At 35.2% G+C, this 26,875-nt stretch overlaps 5 protein-coding genes across 11 annotated transcripts; 3 read left to right on the top strand and 2 right to left on the bottom strand.

Annotated features, from left to right (window-relative positions):
* The first annotated feature begins 1,803 nt into the window (after nucleotides 1–1,803).
* Nucleotides 1,804–5,615, top strand: LOC111802186 (nascent polypeptide-associated complex subunit beta). Of its 2 annotated transcripts, none has more exons than XM_087126888.1 (6): nucleotides 1,804–1,951; nucleotides 2,743–2,810; nucleotides 3,480–3,628; nucleotides 3,722–3,778; nucleotides 4,966–5,004; nucleotides 5,095–5,615. In XM_087126888.1, exons 2-6 carry the CDS (start codon nucleotides 2,743–2,745, stop codon nucleotides 5,265–5,267), a joined length of 486 nt encoding a protein of 161 aa, XP_086983014.1. In that variant the 5' UTR covers nucleotides 1,804–1,951; the 3' UTR covers nucleotides 5,268–5,615. The 2 variants fall into 2 exon arrangements, with proteins under 2 accessions (XP_086983014.1, XP_086983015.1); XM_087126889.1 differs by lacking the exon at nucleotides 1,804–1,951 and adding an exon at nucleotides 2,049–2,119.
* A 65-nt stretch (nucleotides 5,616–5,680) lies between these two features.
* On the bottom strand, nucleotides 5,681–11,394 carry LOC111802185 (putative ADP-ribosylation factor GTPase-activating protein AGD15). 2 transcript variants are annotated; one of them, XM_023686452.2, is made up of 9 exons: nucleotides 11,097–11,394; nucleotides 10,607–10,665; nucleotides 9,468–9,558; nucleotides 8,466–8,520; nucleotides 8,140–8,230; nucleotides 7,845–8,034; nucleotides 6,541–6,721; nucleotides 6,395–6,454; nucleotides 5,681–5,857 (listed from the first exon to the last, which is right to left on the bottom strand). In XM_023686452.2, coding segments are annotated over exons 1-8 (720 nt in total). In that variant the 5' UTR covers nucleotides 11,148–11,394; the 3' UTR covers nucleotides 5,681–5,857; nucleotides 6,395–6,452. The 2 variants fall into 2 exon arrangements, with proteins under 2 accessions (XP_023542220.2, XP_023542221.2); XM_023686453.2 differs by having other exon boundaries at nucleotides 6,541–6,703; nucleotides 11,097–11,388.
* Nucleotides 11,395–12,824: 1,430 nt separating this feature from the next.
* Nucleotides 12,825–16,531, bottom strand: LOC111801483 (BolA-like family protein). The gene is made up of 3 exons (XM_087126887.1): nucleotides 16,397–16,531; nucleotides 15,818–16,164; nucleotides 12,825–13,200 (listed from the first exon to the last, which is right to left on the bottom strand). Exon 2 carries the CDS (start codon nucleotides 16,145–16,147, stop codon nucleotides 15,839–15,841), a length of 309 nt encoding a protein of 102 aa, XP_086983013.1. The 5' UTR covers nucleotides 16,148–16,164; nucleotides 16,397–16,531; the 3' UTR covers nucleotides 12,825–13,200; nucleotides 15,818–15,838.
* Nucleotides 16,532–17,458: 927 nt separating this feature from the next.
* LOC111802193 (pentatricopeptide repeat-containing protein At2g13600) lies at nucleotides 17,459–19,536 on the top strand. The gene has a single exon (XM_023686465.2). The coding sequence runs from the start codon at nucleotides 17,550–17,552 to the stop codon at nucleotides 19,317–19,319; it is 1,770 nt and encodes a 589-aa protein (XP_023542233.2). The 5' UTR covers nucleotides 17,459–17,549; the 3' UTR covers nucleotides 19,320–19,536.
* Nucleotides 19,537–20,708: 1,172 nt separating this feature from the next.
* On the top strand, nucleotides 20,709–25,627 carry LOC111802311 (E3 ubiquitin-protein ligase RING1-like). 5 transcript variants are annotated; one of them, XR_002816245.2, is made up of 3 exons: nucleotides 20,710–22,047; nucleotides 25,151–25,239; nucleotides 25,378–25,627. XR_002816245.2 is itself a non-coding variant. In XM_023686624.2 (2 exons), exon 1 carries the CDS (start codon nucleotides 20,917–20,919, stop codon nucleotides 22,036–22,038), a length of 1,122 nt encoding a protein of 373 aa, XP_023542392.2. In that variant the 5' UTR covers nucleotides 20,709–20,916; the 3' UTR covers nucleotides 22,039–22,047; nucleotides 23,658–23,902. The 5 variants fall into 5 exon arrangements, 2 of the variants coding, with proteins under 2 accessions (XP_023542392.2, XP_023542390.2); XR_015422431.1 differs by having other exon boundaries at nucleotides 25,116–25,239; XR_002816244.2 differs by lacking the exons at nucleotides 25,151–25,239; nucleotides 25,378–25,627 and adding exons at nucleotides 24,490–24,667; nucleotides 24,816–25,112.
* Nucleotides 25,628–26,875: the final 1,248 nt, after the last annotated feature.

Below are 26,875 nucleotides of genomic sequence, written 5' to 3'. Positions count from 1 at the left end.
AATTGATCATTAAATTGTACCATCACATTCAATATTTTTTTTTTAATTAAAAAAAAAAAAAAAAGAAATTCAAAAGGGTTAAAATAGTACGTAAATAATGGGCAAGGTTGTGCTGTCGACTTCATTGCACGTGGCAATGCGCGCTAGGATGAAGCCCACCACCAATCACCACCGTTGATTCCATGCCATTCCCATACTTTATTCAACTATCCCCATCAAATCACGTGAATTTCTCTGCACTCCTCACTTCTAATCTTATCTATTTCTATTTTCGTCCCCCACTTTCTCTATATTTCCACATCAGCCACTCGTTTTTATCTTATCTTAAACCCTATTTCCCTATTTGCCCTTCTCCCCTATTTTCTCGACAACAAACTATTTAATGTAATTGTCACTAAAATAGTTGAAAATATAGTATTCATTGATTATAAACTTACAATCATTCTCTAAATTAGTCGACGTGAGACTTTCATCTAATACGAACAAAGTATGCCTCTTTGTTCGATAATTTAGTCACTTTTTTACTATGCCTTCGAGGCTCACGATACTTTGTTCAGACATTTGAGGATTATACTAAGTTTAAGGCATGACTCTGATACCATGTTAGATGAACACGACTCTCCATAATGGTAGTGTTCACTTGGAGTATAATCATAAATTTCATTTGTTTCTTAATAATTATCGGATAAAAAAAAGAGATATTTTTACAGTAGTGTAAAATCATTAGTCATTCTATCTTTATTCTGGCTTCGTTTATGTTGTCAAGGATCTACACACGCATAATGTCATAGCTCTAGGGTGCCACCCATAGCCAATCACGGACCCCTGTCTATACTTTCTCGAGCCGAGCCGAAATTCTTTAATGGAAATGGCATACATGGGCAAAAAATGCAATTTCCAAAACTTAATGGGCCATTTTTAACCAAAAACTTTTATCCTTGGGCTTTAAGTTGTTCACAAGCGCCCAATATCCAGATCTCATGGCCAAAATTCTGCATAGCCATGGAAGCTTAGTGTGTCTATATATATATATTCAACAATTAAATTTAATTATTCCCTTTCCGATATAATATGAAGTTTCTATTATTGAACAACTGAAGTAAAAAAAAAAAAAAGTGCATATTGTTGGTATAGATAGTAACTCTTATTTCCTTTACGTATTTTCTAGTCATTTATTCTCAAGACCGTTCTCATTTGGATGTGATATCATTTCATTAATGTATGTTCTTTAATTATGAAGCTCATTTGATTGAATAACTTAAAAAAAATATGTATTTTACTGGTATAGATAATAACTTTCATAGTTTCGGTTCATTTACGTATTCCTTTTTTATTTTTATTTATTTGCTTGAGTTGTAATATTATAAAGTTTTTTATTTATTATTTTTATTTTTATTTTATTGAACTCCGAGTATTGTGTTTAAAGAACTCGAGTCAATTTTCAAAATTAAAAATTTTAAAAATAATTTTAATGAATTATAGTTCAATAAATAAAGTATTAATAACTTATTAATTATATAGCTGAAATGTTAATAATGTTTTTTTATTATTATTTTAGATGATAAAATTGAATATATTCTAATAATAATATATTATTTTATTAAATTTAATTATAACTCATTAATTAAAATATATATTATTCAACCAAATATTAAAATTTTATTGATTCTCCTAAAAGAGAAACTTTGTTTATACGCACAAGAGAATATTTTTATTTTTTTATTTTGCAAATAAAAGTGAATTATTACAATTAAACTAAAAAAAAAAAAATGAATTATCAGAAATATTTTTGGATTTTCCTCTACTCGAGGTGAGGTTAAATCACAGCCGTTGGATCAGCCTATTTAAATAACATCGTATTCGGCGCGCCCTAATATATGATGCATTAGCGCCGTCCCAGACTGAGGCTATCCTCTTCCGCTTCGGGAACTCGACTCTAATAATCTTGAAGGTAACTCTTCCTTCCAGTTTAGCTTCACTTCTCATCGCCTTCTTGATCCTATGTGCTTCTTACTATTTTCGGATTGTTCTTCGACGATGAATATCCTCTTCTGAGTGTTCTATTGTTGCGCATTTTCATTTTATAGCTTTGGAGCCGGATTTTGTTTTTTCTATTAAGGTGTTTGTCGATTTCATAGGTTGCTATGTCTTTGAAACTGATCGTCGTTGATTTTCTTATGTTAAACTTGCTTCTAATGTCTGATTTCTTACGACTTCACAGATCGTAATGTTAAATATATACTAGCGTGGATTGCATCCTTCCATTGTACGTTCAGAAATGAACAGGGAAAAAACCTAGGTTAGATGAATTAGTCGAACTGTAATTACAGTACGAGCAGAAGCTTACTTTTCACGAATGTTTTTCCGTGAAATGTTGACGGCCTCTCTAGGACAATCTCACTCATGTACTCTCTATGATGAATATGATGAAATGAATGGATAATTTGTAACTGAAAATATTTTTCGGATAAGCTTATGCCTCGATTTGCCTTTCTTGCGGATATCGTTATTGCTAATTGATTCTTCTGATAAGTTTTTTGTTTGATTTATAGTTATAAAAGATATGGCCGAGCACATGTATGCGTTAATCTGTTTTACCTCTCTTTTCTCCGTTGACTAATCTCTGTTTTTTTTTAATTGCTCTTATACAAATCTCCGCGTCTTGTATTTTTTTTTTTTTTTTTTATCACTTATCAGGTTTTCAATTATCGTAAGTCTTGTATTTGTTCCTATATTGTGCAGATGGATCATACCAAGCTCCAGAAGATGGCTGGTGCAGTTCGCACTGGAGGAAAAGGTAGCGTGAGAAGGTTAGTTTCATCTGCATCTTTTGAAAGTTAATGAGTGTGTGAGAAGAGTTAGTTATCTGTTGGTTGATTTACTTAATAAGGAGTTGGAAATGAATTCAACTGGAAATATGTATCTCTTAAAAGTTTTATCTGGATGTGCTTGATTATATTTTATTTGTTGGTGAGTAATTTCATTGAACCATGGTTTACGTAAAATAATATCATCCAACTGTAGACTTGGCATGATCCTAAGGATGAAGGTAACATGATATGTATACACCGTTCCCCCATCTACTTCTGATTTTCTCTGTTTTCTCATCCATCATTCTATTAGTTCTAATGGATTTCTTTATTGTAATCTGTGAAGTTTGTTTTTGATAGTAGTTCATTTTGATAACTTGATTTACAGCTATTGGTTTACCATTGACAACATATATGATTCTTCTTTATCGTACTACTTGGTTGAGTAATGGATGAATTCACAAACATAAATTTCATGCTTGTTTGTGTATTGCATCGTTCATTTAAGCAGGTTGTTGTCTTTCGATATTTTCCCATGCTTTCTTAACAATTTTTTTTTGTTTTGCTGTTGGAATATCATTTTTATACTCTTTTTTTTTTTTTCAAAGATCGCTTTTTTTATTGTTCTCATTTTTTTATAATTTTCTTTATGTCTGTTGTCAATTGAAGGAAGAAGAAAGCTGTTCACAAGACAACTACCACAGATGATAAACGGCTTCAAAGTACCTTGAAGAGAATAGGAGTTAATGCCATTCCTGCTATTGAGGAAGTCAACATCTTCAAGGATGATGTAGTTATTCAATTTACCAACCCGAAAGGTAAAGCCACTCATCTACCCTTTGGCTCTTTACCATCTATATCTTGATACGTAATATATCTAATGTTTAGTTGTTTCGGGTTCTCTATTTCAGTTCAAGCTTCTATTGCAGCAAACACCTGGGTTGTTAGTGGTACTCCTCAAACGAAAAGTAAGTCTCTCCCAACACTTCTTGAATAGAATTAAACATATAACTGATCTTGTGTCCTCAAGTCTAGGGGGATTCTTTGAGTAGTTATCTAAAATGCAACACTTTCTGTTTTTCGCAAAATTGGTCATATAATTTTTAAAACACAAGAATAGCCTAAGTGAAACATCGTATAGTTGTATCTGCTGTATTTTACTTAGCTATTCACTTCCAATTGTATAGTTCTGGTTTTTATCTTAAAAACCTTGTTACTCTGTATTTCAAACCATTTCTAACTCAATGATGAATACTGCTTATCAAAAGTGTTCATAAGGAGTCGTTTTTGGAATGCTATATAAAAACAATTCAATTTGTTTACGAATTTTTTTTATTCTTTAAATAAGGGGAACTTAGTTGGACAGTGAAACGTTTGAAGCTGTAATGAAACGAGTTATTCTTGAGTAACTGTTAATTGGATGCAAACCTTCAAGTGTTTTAATTATGACGTTTTATTGTAATGCAATAAAATTGTGCGAGTGTTCTTAGGGATTAGGATCATATTGTTGAAAATTTTATCCAACCAGCATGTTCTCGTTGGCTTGGAATTCGTAATGCGTCATAATAGGGGGGTTTTCTTTAATTCTAATGGACTGTTCCACTATGTCCAGCATAGGAATACATCTGAGGCTAGGCTGATAAAGTATATTATTATGTTATGGTCTTGGTCCAAAGCTATCGTTTTAAATGGGGGGCAAGTAGTTCTACTTGAAACTGAATAATCTTTATAAATTGTAAAATAGTTGACCGTTGTTAAATTATGTCGTTCTTGACATTTACTTAAACTGCAACATTGACAATTGTAACATCTAATCTGACCCTATCTTATATGTATGCTGTGTAAATGAGCACTTTGTTTATTTGTCGTATAGAATTGTTCTTACCTAAAGCAAGTCCTAAAGATAAAAAAAGTCTGTAACAACCTTTCTCTTAGTCCGACACCTTATACGGCTAGAAAACATGGGTTTTTGATGTTTATACCTTCTTTTTTTTTTTTTTTTTTTTTTTTTTTTTTTTTTTTTTTTTAAATTACTAGTGGAGGAGACGGCATGTTTTTGTTGTGATATTTCGTTCTCTTGTAGATGCATGATGTCATGGTTGGAATTTGTTTATCTTTATATTCCTTTTTTAATAATTTGATATCTTCTTCACAGAATTGCAGGATATTCTCCCTGGAATTATCAACCAGTTGGGTTAGTATGCTAGTGTTTTCGTGTTTCCCGCTGTGTTGTAGATTTAGTAAAAGATCGAACACTGACTGAATTCACATGTAAATATTTTAGGACCTGATAACTTGGACAATCTGAGGAAGTTGGCTGAGCAGTTCCAGAAGCAAGCACCTGGGGCAGGTGCTGGTGCAGCCAATGCACAGGATGACGATGATGACGACGATGTTCCCGACCTCGTTGAAGGACAGACTTTCGAAGCTGCTGCAGAAGAGAAGCAAGCTTCCTAGAGAGGATCAATCTCTTGGGATGATTTTGTTTAGTTTTTACATATTTTTAATGTTTGGAAGAGTCCTTTTTTCTCCTTGTATTTGTTTTTGCTAAATCTTGTTTCCCATGGCATTTTACTCGCTCCACCCTCTTGTAACCCCTGGATGGATGGATTGGATTGGATTGGATTTTCTATTACCCCACCCCTCTTCAACAGCCTTACTTCCTTGGGAACGCTCTTTTTATATATAGGCGCTGAATTAATGCCCTCTTCCATCCGCCCAATCCAACGAAAAATCTGGGGATCGAACATGAGCCAGCTTTGTACGCAGATATGTTTAAGGTATTCATGTCAATTACTTCTTTCACCTAAGTTCTCATACCATTATTGTAGCGCATTTTAGTCATTATTCTAGAATTTTTGAGTTAAAGCTAACGAGGAAAAATCTATCAATCCACTATTTTAACTTTAGGATTACAGAATCATAGAATGATGAGGGAAAAAAATAACGCAAGTTAAATGTAGGGTATAAAGGGAAGAAAATAGATGAATTTTCATGCAATCTGCACTTCTGGGGATTGATCACGTGCTCACGCCTTTTTCCGAGTTCTGCGTACAGAAAAATATGAAAAGTTGTCAAAAACTGATCCGTCTTTTATTTTATAATATTCATAAAAACGCAGAAAAAGAAATGAGAGAAAATTCTCAAAATTACCATCACACCGAGAGCTTAAGAACAGAATGATCACCGGGCATACGCGCTTTTCAAAATCTTCTTGGTGTTTGATTATTTATTTATTTGAAAGTAATATAGAAAGCTCTAAAGATATTTAAAAAAAAGAGATTTTTAAAGTACTTAAATAGTATTTATTTAGACATATTTATAAAATAATAAATTGAATATAGAAATATTTTAAAGGAAAGAAAAATATAGACATTTATATAAGGAGCCGAGGAAATAATAGGAGAGGTAATAAATCCTTCAGAGATTGAAGAGCCTAAGATTCTCGGAGTTGTGAAGAAAGCTAATGAAAATCAAAGATTTAAAGCCTATGACACTAAATGGAAAGGAAAATTCCAGAGGACAATTTAACAAACTCAAGATTTTATTTGAATGGAGTCTCTAGTTTTGTAGAAGAAACATACCTTGTCAACACCACAAATGGATAATTTATCACACCAAGGCACTGTGTAGAATTCGCTCTCCTGAAATTACGAAGAATTCGATTTATTAGAGTTGATTGATTAAAAGCATTCAATCAAGGTCGTTTTCGAGCAACGTGGGTACTTACAATCGAAAGTTGCCCAAGGAGCTGGAATTACAGTGGAGCAGTCATTGTTTGCATCTTGGACACATTGGAAGAGATCTAGGGATCTGTTTGTATTTGTTGCGGAAGTCTCACTTTCTTTCGTTAATGAAGGACCTCTTGGTGGAGCTGAAGCAATCGTATGATCCTTCATATCAAAAGAATTCTGCATCAGAAATATGCATAATCATAATCACACTCTTAAACTACAGCTTCTTATTTCTTAGACAAGGTAAGCAGGGAGTGTTAATACGGCCTGGATGCCATTTTTTCTCCCTCCTGAAATTCATTAGAGAACCTAAACTGATTTTAACGGTTTTCTCTTTCGGACCTTCACTCAAGGTTTTCGCGTTTGCTAGGAAGATGTTTCCAAGCCTTATAAAACATACTTCATTCCCCTCTCCAACCGATGTGGGATCTCACACTAACTTCTGCGGTGTTAATGCCAAAAAAGACAGAATTGAAAAAGGGTATCATAATACTGTTGTTTACTGTTTTGTTCCCTAAAGATTTCTTCTCAAGATTTTTGCACAAAAACCTTCTCCAACATCTTTCATAATGGAATTTCGGTAGAATTATCATTAAAGAAATAAAAAAGAAGAAGAAGTTAATTCAAGGATAAGGCGAAGAACAGTACAAACATAATTCTCCAGGTCTTTTATTTAGTTTTTTTCTTTCTTTATAAGGCAAGCTCATGAATGGAAGGAAAAAGGGAACTTGAGATGAAAAAAGAAAAACTGCCCTCCTTGGCAAACGACCATAATATGCTTTGGACCAAGGGGTGGTAAAATCAGCAAGAACAAGTTATAAAAAGGACAGATCTCAGATCAGACAACCACTGAAAGACTGGCGTAGGATGAATGTTGTAAGAATAGCCATGCTTAAAACAAACAACTTGTACGTAACTCTAGTCTCTAAAAAATGAAACAAGTTCAATGAATTCCACAACCCAAAAGTGAAGTGCTGACTCCGTTTGTTTATTCATTCATTTTACAAGTGAGCAGGATTTCTAATAAAACAAACAAATGTGTAAATGAAAGGAACATTAACTTACCTTGTCAAACCTGCACGTCAGGATAGAATTTTTGTTGAATAACATAATAAAATAGCGTATGCTAAAAAATGTCGGGACTTATATGTGTGGTAAGGTGTTACGACTAGATCATTGACTACTTTTATTATGCTATTTTTGTAATTCCCTCCGCACTAACATGGAGATGCATGACCGTAATTTTGTAACTTGTAGAAAAATCTTACTTGAAGGAAAACAAGAATAAAAATGAACTAACCCCGCGTGCTTTTGCAACTATGGGAGTCGCATGTTTTGTGAGAATCTCTTCCTCAAGAGAATAGTTCCTTATCTTCTTTGGAACAGAGCTTTTGGGTCCATTTCCAATCGAATCACAATAAATACTCATTCCACCTAGTTCTGGAGTTGGGTATGCTCTGTTCTTAGAAACCCACCTTTTCTCTTCGTACCTGGAAGTTCCTCAACGACGTTAGATAAATAGAAAAGAACAAGAATGAATAAATCACATCCAAATTTATTTAAGAACTTGTTCTAAATTTATGCAGAGAAGTTACTTGGCACGAATGAATGTTTGATTCCCCCTCTTATCAAAATTTGGTGGTAGTTCCGCTTCCCAGTAATAATTTGACTTCTCATTACCCATAGCTACAAATATAGTAAGCAATATGTTAAGTGATCTGTAAGTGACCATCAACCTCAAGTAGTTGATAAAAATGAAAAATTAATTTGCTGGCTGTAAGATCTCTCAACATAAGATTTTTCTTCGGGGATCAAGTATCCACCAATTGGGCAGAAATTTAAATTGAGAGCAGTCTATTGATGTTCCTAACTTAACTTTTCTTCTGAAAAGACAAGTTTAACAAATGTTAAATATTCTTACACTGCATAAAAGCAACCTGTTCCGGTAGCCATGTATCAAGAGTAGTAGACCGTACCTACCACAAAAATGAAAATGTCAAAAGGTCAGCAATCAAAGATCCAACATAACAAGGATTTAGAAAATATCGAAGTTATAACACCAATTAAATCAAAATTCAATTAAACTACATGTAACAACAAATGCAAGCACATATGCATATAGCAATTCAAGCAGTTCACTGTGTTCATAATTTCAGTGAGTCTATAAGTTAGTTGTGCATTCAATGTATTTGAGCAGTACCGCAATTTCAACCCAAGGATTACAGGACAAGCTTAACTAATACTTGACAGATCTATTGGGTTTGTCGGCAGATGACTTGGACATAGTTTGCGGGCAATAACACTGATTATCTTGGATAATTTGAACTAGATAACAAATTTACTTTGAAGCCTAGCAGATCAGTAACATGTATATACGACAAGTTTCTTGAAGCTTCAATTGCAAAGAGGAAATGCTTAATCCTTAAAGCATCTTGGGAAAAGAATCCTAATTAATATTTTCATTCTTTATTAATATGGAAAAGTATTAAGTGCTAGCAAAAGCAGAAATAGTGTGGGACTTATGTGCTAATTTGTCCTCAGTTCCATTAAGTCTTTCACCGTATTTGTGATCTTCAATTGAAAATAATATGCAAGGAGATTTCCTCTAAATAACCACCAAAAAGTCTTAAACAGAGTGACTAGAAGTCTTGCCTCCAAAAATATTGGGATACTCCAACGGCAGTAATAAACACATACAAGCTGGCAAGTTTCTGGCTCTATACATTCCTTTTTTTGTTGTTTAAATCTAAGATCATTTGAAGTTCATGTTTGTTTTGAAGAATCTCTTCCAACTACAAGATACGGTTCAAGCAAAACCAAAAAGTTCAACGATCTACTAGTAGTCACATAAAACTACATAAAAGGAACTTCAATAGCTAACAAAAATCCTTTTCTATTTGTGGTAGGAAAGAGTTGGGGAAACCTTTGAAATATGTACTCCAAGACTCCTATGAATACCCGAGCATTGCAGGCATATAAAAACTCCAAGGTTTACACTTGCCCATCGGGGAGCCCTGTGCATCATATAGCAAAAAATTACATTAAAGTACACAATATTGTAGTGCATGTTGAACTCGGATCAAGAAAGCTTGTATCAAAGCACATTTTCTTAGAAAACCATTTCCAAAACCTGGTTTTCACAGTAATCATTGGTCAACAGTGAGCATGGTTAAACTACAACAATTTAAAATGCTTGCTTTGATATCATGCTAAACCTAAAACAATATCTAATAGTTGGCCACCACATGAATCTTTATATGATGGAAAATATTTATTTTAAAATGCCTTAAACATATTGTATCTTATTCATCAGAAAGTTATGTAGATGCATATTCTTCTCCTGCTCAATATTATTACCATGTCCAGGCTTCTTAGCTAGTTGTTAGGGCCATTATTGTGCACTGCCTAAGTCCTCTAATGCTTGTCATAAAATTGCAGCACTCAAACCAAGTCCTAACCATCTCAATGATTTAGCAGCCTTGTTTCAGAGATGCCTAGGGATGAGAAACATACACAAAATAGTAACAACTAATCTACCGAAACTTTATGGAGCATCATATTCAGAAATTAGTTTGCCGCATTAAATTTCAATTGAATATCAAATAATGAAATATCTAATAGTTCTGAATGTCATCAAACTAACAGCCAAAAAAAAAAGTCGAAGTGCATTGAACATTCAAAGGGATGCAGTTTGACAAAGGTACTGCCAAAAAAGCTGATGTCCACATTCGTTGGTTAAATAGATACTAACATGATATGAAACTAGAGCGCTCATAATACAGAAAACTAGATGATAACCAATTCGTTTTATGTAATCAAAGAAGGTTAACAAAAAAAAAAAAAAAAAAACTCTGAAGAGACGCAGAAACAGAGAAGATATTCAGGAGGAATGAGAATAAACATTTTGAACATAAATATTGTAGTGCGAAAATTATGCATGCTCCAAGCAAAAATTGGCTGATCAGGAGCTTACGAACAGGAAGTACATTCGTAACTAATTAGAATTACAGAATGAACGCTTCATATTTAAAAATTAATAATAATGATCTTTTAAATGCGTACTTGCTCCGGCAGTCAGCACATTCCCTGTTCTCTGGAAGCTTGAGAAGACCTTCCAAAATCTGCATAAACAAATATGTAACACGCACAAAAAAGATCTGAAGTTGAACAGAGTATTAAAATAAACGTTCACACTGCTAAAACCAAGTATTCGAGATGAAAACTTAATTCACATGAAATTAATAGATTAGCGACTGCAATTCATATCCCTGCCGTGTAAACGAAGACTTCAAATAGCTTGAAAAAGTGAGAAGAAGAGCTTCGTTGATACTGCGCAATTCGATCATAGTTTTTGGCTGGTTTGATTGCGCTACCAGTTGATCATAGCATTTCCAAACACTAACATTATGTTGCTATAAGCCTATAATGGCACAACAGCTTAAATCTCTCTATATCGCATAACTAAATAGCGAAGAAACGACGAATTTCCTCAAAACCTTCGATCAATTTCAAACAAAACGCAACAGAGATAGACATAAATAGATTTAGAAACCTTAGCGTGTTTGGCTTCGAGCTCCTTAGAGACGGAGGCCTTCTCATTCATGTTTGGACTCGATTTGACGAACCGCTACGACGATCAAATCGCTGCGGTTTATTAAGAAGTCGCCTTCGCCTCAGGTAACTCCGAACAGAGAATTCACGAGAACGATGATGAAGAGGAAAGAAAAAGAGCTCGGTAATGATTGGCTCCACAAATTCTGAGGGAAACGGATGGAAATCCACAAATAATGCGAAAGGGAAATGGCAGCGTTCATATTTGACGCTTCGCCACCTATTCTTAATCTTAACCTTCCTATTAATGTCGCTGGCGGGAAACAAAATTGTATTTATACGGAAACTGCCGGGTGAGGTCAGGCCTCATGCTTGAAGCGCACGGCGGCCATTCATCCATTAAGCCCGCGTGTTGTCCAACTCCATTACGCTCTTTAGGCAGGCCATATTCAGTTCAGCCCAATCCCTCTCTTTTGTTGCAACTCTTTATAAATTTTAAACTCTTTCGAGATTCGTTGGAGTATCAATCTCGTCAACTTAGTCTAAGGTGCTTAAGTACGGTATGCCAAAGTGCTCGAGTGATGCCAATGGTCGATCAAATCGAGCACCGGTGTGGTGCTTTGTCTAATACCCTTTGAGTCAGCTCGAAAGTAGTATAGAGCTCGGGTTTGGAGATATTTTATATCTCTTGAAGAAGTATGATTCCAATATTTATAGTGATTTGTTGCTCGCAGCATCAGTGTCCGGGATGCATATAGGGTCTTTCCCCTTTGGTAGTGGACATGCTCCCTAACTCGGCTTCCTAGCTTCACGGAGCATGTCTTGGATCTTTTGGTAATTTAGGTCGATTGCTTTGAAGCCAACACTTTATAGGAAGTGACAAATCGGAAAACACTCCTTGTTGAATGATAATAGACACATATGAATTGTTTGACATTCAAAACTGTTCTCATCATCAAGTCGTTCTCATCGACAATATAAAGCATTTCTACAATTTCTTTATATTCTTTTATTTCACATTAAGATCGAGTTTATTTTCCTATATCTTATTTTTTCTAATTTTCATTTATTTGTTCTTGAATGCTTGAACGACTTATTTAAAGGCATACAATTTCAGGCATTTTGACAAACTTTTGGCACATAAAAGTAGAAGCTCTTCTGTTTCTCAAACTCACCCCGATATTGGTTTTTTTTTTTTAAATCAATTTAATTCTAGAGTGGGTCGTCATCGAATCTCAAAGTGGACTACTATAAATTCCAATTTAGATCTATTACATCTGTCTGGTGAAGATCATATTCACGTTGGAACCGTAGTAGGTAAACTTGAAGGAGAAAGAGACATCACTTTAGGCTTTGTTGATTTACTACGTGATGATTTTGTTGAAAAAGATCAAAGCCACGATATTTATTTCACTCAAGATTGGGTCTCTTTACCAGGCGTTCTGCCAGTGACTTCCAGTGGTATTCACGTTTGGCATGTGCCTACTCTAACCGAGATTTTTAGAGATGATTCTGTACTACAATTCAACAGAGGAACTTTGGGGCACCCTTGGAGTAATGCACCAGGTGCCGTAGCTAACCGAATAGCTCTAGAAGCATGTGTACAAGCTCGTAAGTTATTCATCTTATAACTAAGTGAACGGTTGAAACCAATTCCAAAACTTAGTCTTAGCTATTAAAATAAAATATCTTCTATAACAATTCGATTAAAATATCTACTCTTGAAGTATAAGCTTCAAATCCACTATCTCATACATACTTGTTTAACAAACAATAATAATTTGTTCACATGAGCATCTCAGGATCTAATTATTATCATTATATGAAATACTAGATCTAATTAATTACTCTGCAGACATTCATATAAGTATTGATATAAAATATAGACCAGTACAGACTCTTTTCTGTAACTTACTTATTCCAGGGATTAGTAAATTGGTGGATAGTCTCAAAGGGTGTTGATGAATACCTGCAACTGACCCACGTGGTGAAAGTATTCCAACTCTTTGCATATGTGATCAACTTTCAATCCTAACAATTTTAAGAAGACAAGGTAGAAAGATAACCGAAATCGAAACAGATCCGCTTGTGCCAATTCGGCCTCCCTACAAGAAGAGAAGAAAGTATATGGCTTGAGACATAAGCTCTTGAGCAAATGAACGTTACAGCCGATATTGATAGAAACGAGCATTCATTGATAGAAATAAAAGAAAATACAAGGGTGTACAAAATGTAACAGCTCAAACCCACCGTTAGCAGATATTGTTCTCTTTGGACTTTCCTTTTCGGGTTTCCCCTTGAGGTTTTTAAAACGCATATGCAAGAGAAGGTTTCCACACCCTTATAAAGAATACTTCGTTCCTCTCTACAACTGATGTGGGAGGGCACAATGATCTACCTCCCATTAGTGTCCATTAGTATACACTGTTCCTGTAATCAGGGTGTTTCAGTCATATTGCATGGAAGTATTCTACTCCATGAGTGCTAACCATGGAATTTGGCTCTTTAGAGATTACCATGCACGTGGACTAAAATGTGACTGTAACCGTCCAAGCCCACCACTAATAGATATTGTTCACTTAGACCAGTTACATATCACCGTCAACCTCACGATTTTAAAACGCGGTTGCTAGGGAGAGGTTTCCACACCCTTATAAGAGATGCTTCATTATCCTCTCCAACCAATGTGGGATCTCACAGTGACCCTCATAAGAAACTTTCTTTTCGAACCGTCCGTGAGGAGTCACAATAGACGTTTGTTTCAATGACATAGAATATGAAAAATCAGATTGGTTGAACATTATGGATCTCGATTGAGGTTGAGTAAGAAGGAGGCTAAGACTAGTCCTATCTTGGAATAATGACTCTATCTAGGAGTAGAGTGCAGTAATAAATAATCAGTCGCCTTGAATTTGCATTACTACCAACAAATGACAGATATGCTTATTACCCTTTGAACAAAGAACCTTGTTATAATGAAATTTTTTAATGCATAAACACTAAGTTTAAAGTAGGGTGTAAGAAACGGAGACAAAATCGATAATCAAACCCTCTTTATACTGTTGTGGATTAGAAATTGTTATAGTGGTTATCAGAGTTAGAAACCAAGCAAGTGTGCCAAGCGAGGACGTTGGACTCCCATGGGGTGGATTGTGAGATCCCACATTGGTTGGAGAGAGAAACGAAACACTCCTTACAATGATGTGGAAACCTCTCCCTAGTAGACGCGGTTAAAACCGTGAGGCTGACAACGATACGTAATGAACCAAAACAAACAATATTTGCTAGTAATAAGCGATTAGTAGGGAGTTAAGACCTAATGTAGTTAAACGACCGACATTTGAGCTAACATGAATGAAGCTCAACGGCTAAAGTATTCATTCCTTTCCTAGAAGTCAAAAGGTTCAAATTCCCATCCAACCTCCATTTGGTGGACTCAAAATGATGGAAAACAATAAGAACATAATTTGCTTTTGCATTTGTAGGGACTGAAATGGAAGGAGTTCGAAGTAGCAGCTATTGAATTAAAAGACATTCATTTTTCTCCATTCTTCTACACCGAGAGCTTATGCTTAAAGTGGACAATATCATACCATTGTGGAGATCTGTGATTCCTAACATGATATCAGAGTCATGCCCTAAACTTAGTCATGTCAATAGAATCCTCAAATGTCGAACAAAAGTATTGTGAGCCTCGAAGGCATAGTAAAAAATGACCAAGACTCCAAAAAGAAAGAGGAGTCGAGCCTCGATTAAGGGGAGGTGTTGGATGAAAGTCCCACATCGACTAATTTAAGAAATGATCATGGGTTTATAATCAAGGAATACTTTCTCCGGTATGAGGCCTTTTGGGAAAGCCCAAAGCAACGCCACGAGAGCTTATGCTCAAAGTGGACAATATCATACCATTGTGGAGATCTGTGATTCCTAACATGGTATCGAGTCATGCCCTAAACTTAGTCATGTCAATAGAATCCTCAAATGTCGAACAAAAGTATTGTGAGTCTCGAAGGCATAGTAAAAAATGACTAAGACTCCAAAAAGAAAGAGGAGTCGAGGCTCGATTAAGGGGAGGTGTTGGATGAAAGTCCCATATCGACTAATTTAGGGAATGATCATGGGGTTTATAATCATGGAATACTATCTCCATTAGTAATGAGGCCTTTTGAAGAAGCCCAAAGCAAAGTCATGAGAGCTTATGCTAAAAGTGGACAATATCATATCATTGTGGAGATCCGTGATTCCTAACATGGACATGGTATCAAATTCATGCCCTAAACTTAGTCATGTCAATAGAATCCTCAATGTCAAACAAAAGTACTGTGAGCCTCAAAGGCATAATAAAAATGACTAAGACTCCAAAAAGAAAGAGGAGTCGAGCATCGATTAAGGGGAGGTGTTGGATGAAAGTCCCACATCGACTAATTTAGGGAATGATCCTGGGTTTATAATCAAGGAATACTATCTTCATTGGTATGAGGCATTTTGGAAAGCCCTGAGAGTTTATACTCAAAGTGGACAATGTCATACCATTGTGGATATCCGTGATTCCTACATCAACCCTCAAATTCTAAAAGTAAACCAGCTCAAACAAAATTTATTAGCCATTTAAATCCTCGAGCACCTTTCACTTCCATTTCTTATCAAGAAATCATCATATAAGAGCCAGCACAAATACCAAAATCCTTAAAATTTGAAGTAAGAGTTCGTTTGAAAACTCACACTGTGAGGCGAATCTGAACATCATTTTGCTCCAGTTTCTTGGGGAGTCTTTGCCACGATTGAAATTGCATGCAATCCAGACTGAAGCTCATCAGCCAACGCATCATACACCATTCTATGGCGCTTCACAAGGCTCTGCCCTTCGAAATTTGGTGACACAATCTTTACATTGAAATGAGTTTCCCCATCGCTTCCCTTCACTCCCGCATGCCCAGCGTGCTGGTGCGAAACATCCTCGATTTCCAAAACACTCGCTGATAATGCTGATTGCAACTTCGTCTTCATCCTGTTCGCCCTTGTGAGCACCACGTTTGCCCCTCGTGAAGCCATAGTGTTCGATTAAATGTCTGCAATATTTGCATCCATGAGTGGACAGAGGTTCAGAGAAACGAAAAAATCGATAATAAAACTGTGGAATCTATAATATCATTTTCTCAGTTTGGACTCGAATAGCAGAAGATTATCATCCACGAACGAGCAAAGATTGGATGAGATACCGCCAAATTTTTGTGAAAAATGGATTTGCAGGTTATAATTGATAGAAATTCTGGAAATCGTTCATAAACGCGAAGTACTGACCGTGGTAACTCGATGCCTGCTGGATGCTCGGAGACCTTCGACTTTGGCAGCGCGGCTTCAATTTAACGGAGTTCAGTACGCGACTTTTGTGCTTTTCCTCTGAGTTCGAGATTCACGACGAATATTTTTTTTCTGCTAAATTAATTTAAAAAAAAAAAAGTATTCTATTTTATCTAAAAATATATATATATATATTTTTTTTTTGAATTTTTTAAAATTTAAAAATACGTTTAAAACTTAAAATTATCCACAATTAATACTTTATTTCAACAATTTTTTACTTTAAAAAATGTTAAAAAAATGAGTTGCATTTCAAAAATATTTTTGAGCGTTAAGAAATTAAAAAAAAAAAAAAAAAAAAAAAATCGGGATGAAATCATTAGTACCACGTTCAAAAATTTAGAAGTTATTTTTTTTATTTGAAAATAATTTATGAGATTTGTATCGGTAATAACTTAATTTATTTATTTATTTATTGAGGTTAAGGGTGCTTATGGCCTAAATCTATAATCTCAAAAGAAAACAATCTCCTCCCTCGATCTTCTGAGATTAGTTAAGACAGATTATCGACTATAAAAAAGATCTAGATCGACGAGCCGAGGCTGAGGAAAGCCCCTTTGGCCTAGATCCATAGTCTCGAAAAAGAGAACTCCGACTAAGCTAAGATAAATTATCGACTATAAAAAAAATTTAGACCTACGAGCCGAGATTGTTATCTTCAAATTTGAATTAGATTGACACGATATATGAGCCAAAATATATGCGTCAATGTGCATAATACTATAACCAAGCGAGATTTGACTTTATAAACCATGGACACCAGATGACTCGATAAATTTAATAAATTCAAATGAGAAAATATTTATTTATAAAACAATTGTTCAGATATAATATTTAGAGAATATATTAGTTATAAAATACATATTAGATATTATATCTTAATATTTTTATAATATATTTTATTTTATTCGTATCGGTATTCCGGTTATGAATATGAACGAGTGGAGGGTTATTATTGGGAATTAAAACTTATATTTAGATTAAAATATAAAAATGATTTAACCGAACTTGGGTGCGGTCGGGGCTAGGATTGGCTTTGAATATACCTCCGAATAGAGTTTGTTCCAGGATTTCAAATGATCATATAAATTAAATGCCTCTCCACATCGCTCGCCCATTAATTTGTGTTTCGAAATCAACAAGAACACGACTTTCAATTGCTTTGAGAATTTCTCACAAGTCTTTCATTTCAAAATCAGAGATCTCGTCCGTGAAGCTAGAAGATTTCTATGTCGATCTCTTGCATCGGTGTGTTCAAACCTCCGATTCCCGCCATGGATCGGCAATTCATGCGAAGTTTCTCAAAGGATTTCTTCCATGTTCTCTTTTCTTCCACAACCATGTACTTAATTTCTATGTCAAATGTGGAAGTCTCTCATGTGGTCTGCAACTGTTCGACGAAATGCCTGAGAGAAATGTTGTGTCCTGGTCTGCAGTCATTGCTGGGTTCGTCCAACACGGCCGACCCAATGAAGCCCTCTCTCTGTTTAGCCGCATGCATTGTGATGGCACAATAATTCCCAACGAATTCACCCTTGTAAGTGCTCTTCATGCTTGTTCTTTAACTCAGAGGCTGATATGTTCGTACCAAATTTACGCATTAGTTCTTCGCTTAGGATATGGGTCGAATATTTTCCTCATGAATGCGTTCTTAACTGCTTTAATTAGGCATGAGAAATTGCTGGACGCTTTAGAAGTTTTTGAGAGTTCTTCATCCAAGGATATTGTATCATGGAATGCTATGATGGCTGGTTATTTGCAATTATCATATCTAGAACTGCCTAAGTTTTGGCGCCGGATGAATCTCGAGAACATTAAGCCTGATAATTTTACATTTGCTAGTATCTTAACTGGGTTGGCTGCTCTCTCTGAGTTTAAACTGGGTTTGCAAGTTCATGGACAGCTTGTGAAAAGTGGATATGGGAATGACATTTGTGTAGGGAATTCCTTGTGTGATATGTACATTAAGAATCAGAAATTGTTAGATGGTTTTAAAGCTTTTGATGAAATGCCTTCAAGTGATGTGTGTTCTTGGACTCAGATGGCTGCAGGGTGCCTCCATTGTGGTGAACCAATGAAGGCACTCGAGGTCATTTACGATATGAAAAACGTCGGTGTGAGGCTAAATAAGTTCACCCTTGCAACTGCCTTGAATGCTTCTGCTAATTTAGCATCCATAGAAGAAGGGAAGAAATTCCATGGATTGAGAATTAAACTTGGAGCTGATATTGATGTTTGTGTTGATAATGCTCTACTTGATATGTATGCAAAATGTGGATGTATGAGCAGTGCGAATGTTGTCTTTCGTTCAATGGATGAACAATCTGTTGTCTCATGGACTACCATGATTATGGGATTTGCACACAATGGCCAAGCAAAAGAAGCCCTTCAAATCTTTGATGAAATGAGAAAAGAAGGAACTGAGCCTAATCACATCACTTTTGTTTGTGTCCTCTATGCTTGTAGCCAAGGAGGTTTCATTGATGAAGCATGGAAATACTTCTCTTCCATGAGTGCTGACCATGGGATTTCACCCTCTGAAGATCACTATGTATGTATGGTGAATCTCTTAGGCCGAGCTGGGTGTATAAAAGAAGCCGAGGATTTGATCGGACGAATGCCGTTTAAACCGGGTCCTTTGGTCTGGCAAACATTGCTTGGTGCATGCTTAGTTCATGGCGACGTAGAGACAGGAAAACGAGCAGCCGAGCACGCGTTGAATTTGGATCAAAACGATCCATCGACTTATGTTTTGTTATCGAACATGTTTGCTGGTCGGAGTAACTGGGACGGTGTGGGAAGTTTGAGAGAGCTAATGGAAACTAGAGATGTAAAGAAAGTACCTGGATTCAGTTGGATGTAAACATGAGAATGGTTAGTTCTTCTCCTTTTAAAGATTTTTCACTGAATAAGTTGTTGAAAGATTCTTCAAGGAAATTCATGTTGGTGGGTGACTTGTTTTCCTATGATAGCTTTTGGGAGAGGTTATTTGAATCATGGTGGCCTAAGTTTGTTATCGTTTTTATTATCATCGACCGTATTCAATTCTTAAGAGCTCTCTACTTAGAGTTTGATTCGTATATCAATCTGTTCTTTGAGAAGTAGACATTGGTTGATATCTTAAGAAAAAAAATGAAGTTTATTGAACCTAAATATATTAGGGAGCTCGTAGATAATTTGAACAGCCCAAGCCACTGCTAGCAGATATTGTCTGCTTTGGTTCGCTACGTATCGCTGTCAGCCTCACAGTTTTAAAATGCGTCTATTAAGGAGAGGTTTCTACATCCTTGTAAAAAATGTTTCGATTTCCTTTCCAACTGATGTGAGATCTCACAATTCACTCCCTTCGGGCCCAGTGTGCTCACTGACACTCGTTCCCTTCTTCAACCGATGTGGAATCTCACATAATCCATCTTAGAGCTCGGAGTATAATTTTGTGACGAATCTTTTAATAGTTTGTGAGATAAACATAAAATTAATTACAATATTCGAAAATTAGGTTCTTTCAACTGTACCGTGATCTTCTAAATGTCTAATCTCTAACATTTCATTCAAAGAAAGTAAAAAGAACAAAAAAAAAAAAAAAAAAACTTCGCTTTAATACAAAGTTTATTTGTTATTATTAGTGAGAAGATTTATTAAAAGAGATTATCAATGTCTAATAAATAACCATGAAAATATCAACTCATACGTGTCACATAATTAGATAAAAAATAAAAAATAAAAAATAGAAGCATTTAAATATATATATAAAAAAATTAAAAGTGTATAAAAAGATACCAAAAAAAAAAAAAAAGTGTTGTTTTTTTAAAATATCTTAATAAATGAATACAAAAAATTTAAAAATTAGACTAATTTAAAAACTCCTTTGAAAGTTAATAAGAGAAATAAATTTATTAAAAAAAAATTTACTTGTGTGTGTTGCAAAAAGTATTTTTAATGAATTATTATTATTATTATTTACCTGTGTTTGTTGCAAAATTAAAAATATTTTATTAGGCTAAAGTTAAAAAAAAAAAAAAAAAGTTAATTTGTATACAATTTTATTTATTGAAATTAGTGAATTTATATTTTTTTTGGGGTTAAAATTAAGGTGTGATTTAGCAAAAATAAAATAATAATAATAATAATAATAATAATAAATAAACAAATAAATAAAATTACAAGTTTGAAGTTAAAAAAAAAAAAAAAAGAAGGATATATATATATATTATAATTAATTAATAATAAATTTAAATTTACAGAAAAACCAAGCTGATTTTTCATCGGCAAGAAGAGAAGGAAATTGTAAAAAAAGGGAATAGAATCTGCTAATCTCTTCCTCTGGTCTTCCTCGCTTCCTTCTCCGCATCACTCGCGCTCCATTTTCATAATACCTTTCTCCATCTCTCCTTCTTCTTCTAGCTTCACAACCTGAGGAAAAAGAATCTACAAATCTTCAGATTTCAGTTTTTATCGGAATGTCTTCGTCCGGTGGTAACTCTGGCGACGGAGCTGGCGGTGGCGCCGCCTCGCAGGGCCATCAGCTCTATTTCTGCTATACGTGCAATCGTACGGTAACAATTGCTCACTCATCCTCCTCCGATCTTTTGTGCCCCAACTGCAACGATAGCTTCGTTGAAGAAATGGAAACTCCAAACCCTAACCCTAGCCCTGTTCCCAATCCTTTCGTTTCCTTCACATCCGAGGCATTTCCTCCGTTCAGTACCGGGGGTGGTGGAAATGGCGGTTTCCCGATCATATTCTCCACGTCATCGTCTTCCGGTGGCATTGGTGCTGGCGGTTCTATGATGAATGATCTCTCGGCGCTGTTGGGAGGCGGTTCTTTTCGATCGTCGTCCTTGCAAGACTCTGACGGTTTTAATCCCTTGCTCTTCCTCCAGAACTATCTTCAAAGCGCTAATGTTCAATTAGTAATCCAAAACGCCTCGGGAGAGGCGTTTCATCCCTCATCCAATTTCAATCTTGGCGACTACTTCTTCGGCCCCGGCCTTGAGCAGCTGATTCAACAGCTTGCTGAAAACGATCCGAACCGTTATGGAACCCCTCCTGCCTCGAAGTCGGCGATTGAGGCACTTCCAAATATCAAAATTACGGAGGAATTGCTGGCGTCGGATTCTTCACAGTGTGCTGTGTGTAAGGACACATTTGAGCTCAACGAAGAGGCGAAACAGATGCCTTGTAAACACATATATCATGCAGATTGTATCGTTCCTTGGCTGGAATTGCATAATTCTTGTCCAGTGTGTCGATATGAATTGCCCACAGATGATCCTGATTACGAGCAAAGGACTCGTGGGACTTCAGCTCCTAATCGAAGTCAACTCTTCGGCGATTCGTCTACCGGTGGGGAAAATTTTGGTGGAAACGATCCTAATTCTGGCGAGAATTCACAGACGCAACAAATGGCTGATCGGAGGGTGAGAAGGATTGCTTTTCCTTGGCCATTCAGAGGTTTTGGTCCAGCTGCTGAAACTAGCGACAGCGGAGGTGGGAACAACAGCGGAAATAGCGACGAGCCTAGCTCCAGAAATAGGGGAAGCCAGAACTCTTCAGAGCCTATGGAGGAAGATCTTGATTGAGGATTACTGGTATTGCATCTCAAATTATGTCCTTCCCTTTTGAAATGTTATCATATCTTGTTTGTACAAACGTTTGAACTTTACAAAAATAATATTTGTAATTGAATTTCTGTTCTTTGGATGAAGGGGGAAAATATATAAACAGTTACCGTTGTTCATATCTTGAGTGAGATAGATGGCATGACACTTAGGCTTCTATACAAATCACCAGTTATTCCATTTCATAACCTTCATTATGTTTTCTGTTCTGAAACACTCCTTTAGCCAACTCTTTTATATATCTGATTGTCTATACATGAAGGGAAGTAATTCTACTTGACTGCAATTTTATCTGAACGATTTTCATACCGAAACCAATCTTACTTCTTACCTTTAGAATTGCTATCAGGTTTCTTTTTTTTTTTTTTTTAATCTTTTTTTTGGGTCCGAATTATTACCTTTTGTGTTCATAAATACTAAAAGTCTCAAACGTGTGTGTCACTTGATTTTAACATAGTGACATAATGAGAAGGATATTATTCTTGTTGGTTTTAGTTTTAATTGATTTGAACTATTGCGGTCCATACAGTGTCAAAAATTTTGAGGCCATGGATTCCATCTTAGGTTCGTACTTCTAAGTGCATGTCACTTTGCTAGGATCCTTTTCTACAAATAAAATTCGAAGTATAAGTAACCTTATAAAGGGTTCTCAGGACTTGGATGGTAATTGATCCTCAAGCGAAAGATACTTGGTATAAGTATTATACTTGCATGGTGGTATTTGGACTTAATTATGTCAAGAACTGGTAATTGAAATGTAGTGTGGTTACCCTCATGATAATGTTTCACTCTTTAAGATATATGCTTAATGGGAACATCATTGAATTACACAGCCTGCTTTTCTGAATAAGAAGTTTGTGATTTATGCTAATCGTGAACCATTCGTCTGCTGACTTGATAGTGTTTCTAGATTGCTAGCTACATCTTATTTATTAATTATTAGAATTTGGAATGAAATTTTAAAGAAGTTTTTTTCATTATATTTCTCCATGTTATTTTCCCATTTCCCATACTTGGTTAACAGTGAATCATCAAAATCATGTATGTTCCATTTTCTAGATCCTGGTTCCACAATAAACTGAGTTCATTGTCGGTTATTATCAGACTAGCATCTGATTTAATGCTTACTTTTGTTCTGTTACTATTGAAAGTTTTTAATATGGGTAATGCAAAACTTCTAATAAATGCTCACGTAACATCTTTTGGTTACTTTTTCTTTTTGGTCTCAACTAGTTCTTACCTTCTGTTTCACATTGCGTGGCATCTGTTCAGTTAACCACACCATCATAAATTGTCATTATGTACTTGGAAAAGTTCCTGGATTCTTTTGTAACCAAGTGTTAGTCCCGACTTCTACCCCGAACTCTCTGAACATTTACTTGGGATGGATTGACATTGTATGTGCAATCACGGTGTTCCTACTTGGTCTTACCAAATTATTTCCCTCCCTTGAAATCTTGCTTTGTTCTTGTAGCTTTTAAGGAGCCTTTCTTCTCCCAAATCACTGGTTGTGATGCTTTCTTTTTGTCCTATGTCATCTATATAGAGCTTAAGGATCTTAACCAATTTTCTGGCTTTAGGACATTGAATGGTACTACAAAATGAGTCATCCACAAATCATCATGTCCAAGCCCTGGTAATAATATTGTCTGTGATAAGATTTGAAGAACAAAATCCGATAAAAATATGTGCAGGACTTTGAGTGAATTTGGAGCTTTATTAGATTTCGATCTATGGGTATTTGTATCTCAATCCTCTCACAAATGATGACATTGGAAATTACTTATTGTCTATTTTGGAATAAACTTATTTTGAATTTCTCTCATTATCCTAATGCTTTTGGCAAATAATTTATTATGTTTTAGCAATTTGGAACTCATTTTACTCCAGCTTGCATTTTGCTCTGCCTGAAAACTTCATTGAACTTGTATGCTTAGGTTTTCTGTATGTGAAATAACTATGGAAAATAGCAACCAACCATGTTTCTTCTGAACTCATTTAGGCTGGAGTTCAGATACTCAATAAGTCTTACTCGTATATTTTCTTTATAAAAAAATCCAGTATCTCCGTTTCTCCGTAAGATCTCTAAAGGCGTCTAGGTGTGTGTCCAACAAGTCGAACCACCATGGGTACAAAAGCACCTCTTGGTGCTGTGAACTTTTGAACTTTTTTAGGATTTCACAGTTTTAGTACGAAACCTGTTATATTTACGCACATTCTTAGCTGTTATCGGGGCAGTCTTATCTGTAGTACTGATAATAATGCTTCTCTTGTTCTTTCATATAATTTGAAACATGATTGCTTCACTTCTCTTCTATATATTACTGTACTGAAATTTTGGTTGGAGCATGTTCTTTAATCTTTGAACTGTTTGTCAGTGAATGAACGTGTTTAATCTGATTTTCTGAACAGAATGGTCCCCCTACCCCAGCTTCTCTATTCCTTGGTATGATTTTGATATCGCTGGCATGAGGAACCTCAATGGTTCAGAAGCCCTTGGTTTCGGTTTCAGTCGACAAGTTGATAACCTCCTTGAGAAATTTTTGCATGAGCACTTTTTACACAACTCATAACTGCCAAATATTAGAAGGTTAAATGGTAGTTTTTGGTCTTGAAATTACACTTATTTAGATTGAGAGATTCTAGATTTCAATGAAAAATGTAAATTGTTTATCTATCTGATGCAGCGATTTCTTAAGTTCTGTACAATTAAATGTCTCCCTTTTATTCTTTGGCAGGTCTGCAAGTGATTTGAATCTGGAAACCATTAATGAATATAGAAAACATCCTTATATGTTAATTATTAGAGTTTGTCCATTTATGAAATTCGCCTACAATAATCCATAGGTAAAGGGTTCGAGCTCCGAATTCTTTGTAGATTAAGGAAGTTATGTGCATTATTTTGTTTGCAAAGGTCTGTAAATCTTTTGCGTCTCTGAATTGAAATGCTGTATGCTTCCCATGTGAATTTGCTGCACTTACTCTTGGTTTAGTCCCAATAAAAAATGAATGCTATTCAATGGTTTATCAATCAACAGATCACTTACTCCCCCCTTGGCAATGTACTGCATAGATAAACTGCTCGGTTAGCCCCTCGACGTCCATCGAGCTGAGGAATCAATGTGGTTTTCAGAATCGGGCTTGCTGGACGGGAAACTATCGGTAAGAAAAAAGTATTTTGGTTCAGAAAATTTCAGCTATATTGAGTTCAGTACACTCTGGTTTTGTCACATTTGATATTAGCCACACACACTTCTTTGTTGTGCATAGTTTTGATTATTGCCCCTTGTCCCGTAACAGTGACATCTCAGCCAACACAATATATGGTCGATTTCTCTTTGTTGTCAACGACAAAATTGTTTAGGCCACATCACCTTCATCACTGAACTTGCACATCTTAAACACCTTGCATTATCTACCGTGAGTCCAAGTACTAACTGTCTCATTCGCATTCGGAAACTAGTACAGTATAGCTTATGGTTTTATACCGATGTATGTAACCGCTCAAGCCTACTGCTAGCAGATATTGTCCTCTTTGAACTTTTCCTTCCGAACTTTCTCTCAAAGTTTTTAACATACGGCCACTAGAGAAAAGTTTTCATCCCTTACAAAGAATCCTTCGTTCCCCTCTTCAACTGATGTGAGATCTTACTATCTAGGTGGTAGTAGCACATTCATTAGTTTCGGGTTTTTCTCATCAGATATGTTTGCACTCGATCTTCTAAGTTTAGGGGACTAGAATTAGGCTCTTAGACGACTAGATTTGGGCCCTAAGGTTCACGTTATGCTTTGTTGAGATTTTTTCTTTCGAAATCTCGTCAAATTAGCCTTTTTTGTGTGTGGAATTTTTAGGAAATTAAACGAATACTTTCGGTTATTTATTAGACTAGGGCCCATATGATAGATAGCACATGATTATTATTATTATTATTATAGGGTCACATAAGAAAAGGAAATTATTGGCAATGGACTATAGTAAGCTAATCTTTTCCTTGTCCTGATTCAAGAAATAGAGTCGTTTTAAAGCGTTAGTTGAAGTTCACAAGGCTACTTTTATAAACGAAGGTTATTTTTGTAATATTAAGTGTAATTTTGTTATTTTCATGAGATTAAAATAAAACTAAGTAAATTATACTTTTATTTAGATTTATATAAGCTCTATGTTCGAATCTTTATAAAATAACATTTATCGAATTTCTTTAATTAAGCCATACACTAATCTTTTAATCCAGGTGTAAAGTTGAATTATTTCTCATATATTCTTTAAATACCCACAAAAAAAAAAAAAGAAAAAAAAAAAAAGAAAAGAACAAAATTATTTTTTATTCCAATAAAATAGGAGAGGATTTAGCAGCAAAGGGAGATTTCTCCCACACCGACCACTTTAATTTGGACAAATAGACTCATCTTTTATTACAATTCATATTATTTAAAAATTGTTCACAAAAAATTTAATTTACTTTTTTAATTCGTAAAATTTTTGAATCTCTAATTTTTTTAATTGAGAATCACGTGCTTAATTTTGAATTTTCAAATAAAAAAGGATAAGATAATTCAAATAAAAAAGGGATAAGAATAAAGGGTCAATTTTAGGGAAAAAAAATATAAACGAGAAAATAATTATAGAAAAAATAGTTAATTTTGTTAGATGAACACGACTCTCCACAATGGTATGATATTGTCTACTTTGAGCATAATCTTTTGTCCACTTTGAGCATAAGCTCTCATCATAATTTCTCGTTTGTCCACTTTGAGTATAACCTCTCATCATAATATCTCATGACTTTGCTTTGGACTC

The sequence above is a fragment of the Cucurbita pepo genome, chromosome 9 (assembly GCF_057944985.1).
Source record: "Cucurbita pepo subsp. pepo isolate OVF chromosome 9, ASM5794498v1, whole genome shotgun sequence".
In the NCBI taxonomy this organism is placed as follows: Eukaryota; Viridiplantae; Streptophyta; class Magnoliopsida; order Cucurbitales; family Cucurbitaceae; genus Cucurbita; species Cucurbita pepo.
Note: the sequence above shows the minus strand (reverse complement) of the source record. Positions and strands in the feature narration are given on the sequence as shown.

Bases quoted from the DNA above. Each gene is read 5' to 3' on its own strand.
- LOC111802186 (XM_087126888.1), top strand. From the start codon at position 2,743: ATGGATCATACCAAGCTCCAGAAGATGGCTGGTGCAGTTCGCACTGGA. The intron at 3,629-3,721 runs GTAAAGCCACTC...TCTCTATTTCAG, and splicing joins TCAATTTACCAACCCGAAAG to TTCAAGCTTCTATTGCAGCA. The intron at 5,005-5,094 runs GTTAGTATGCTA...TAAATATTTTAG, and splicing joins TGGAATTATCAACCAGTTGG to GACCTGATAACTTGGACAAT.
- LOC111802185 (XM_023686452.2), bottom strand. From the start codon at position 11,147: ATGAATGAGAAGGCCTCCGTCTCTAAGGAGCTCGAAGCCAAACACGCT. The intron at 8,231-8,465 runs GTAAGAATATTT...CTATATTTGTAG, and splicing joins ACAGGTTGCTTTTATGCAGT to CTATGGGTAATGAGAAGTCA. The intron at 6,722-7,844 runs GTTAGTTCATTT...TTTCTGATGCAG, and splicing joins TAGTTGCAAAAGCACGCGGG to AATTCTTTTGATATGAAGGA.
- LOC111801483 (XM_087126887.1), bottom strand. From the start codon at position 16,147: ATGGCTTCACGAGGGGCAAACGTGGTGCTCACAAGGGCGAACAGGATG.
- LOC111802193 (XM_023686465.2), top strand. From the start codon at position 17,550: ATGCCTCTCCACATCGCTCGCCCATTAATTTGTGTTTCGAAATCAACA.
- LOC111802311 (XM_023686622.2), top strand. From the start codon at position 20,917: ATGTCTTCGTCCGGTGGTAACTCTGGCGACGGAGCTGGCGGTGGCGCC.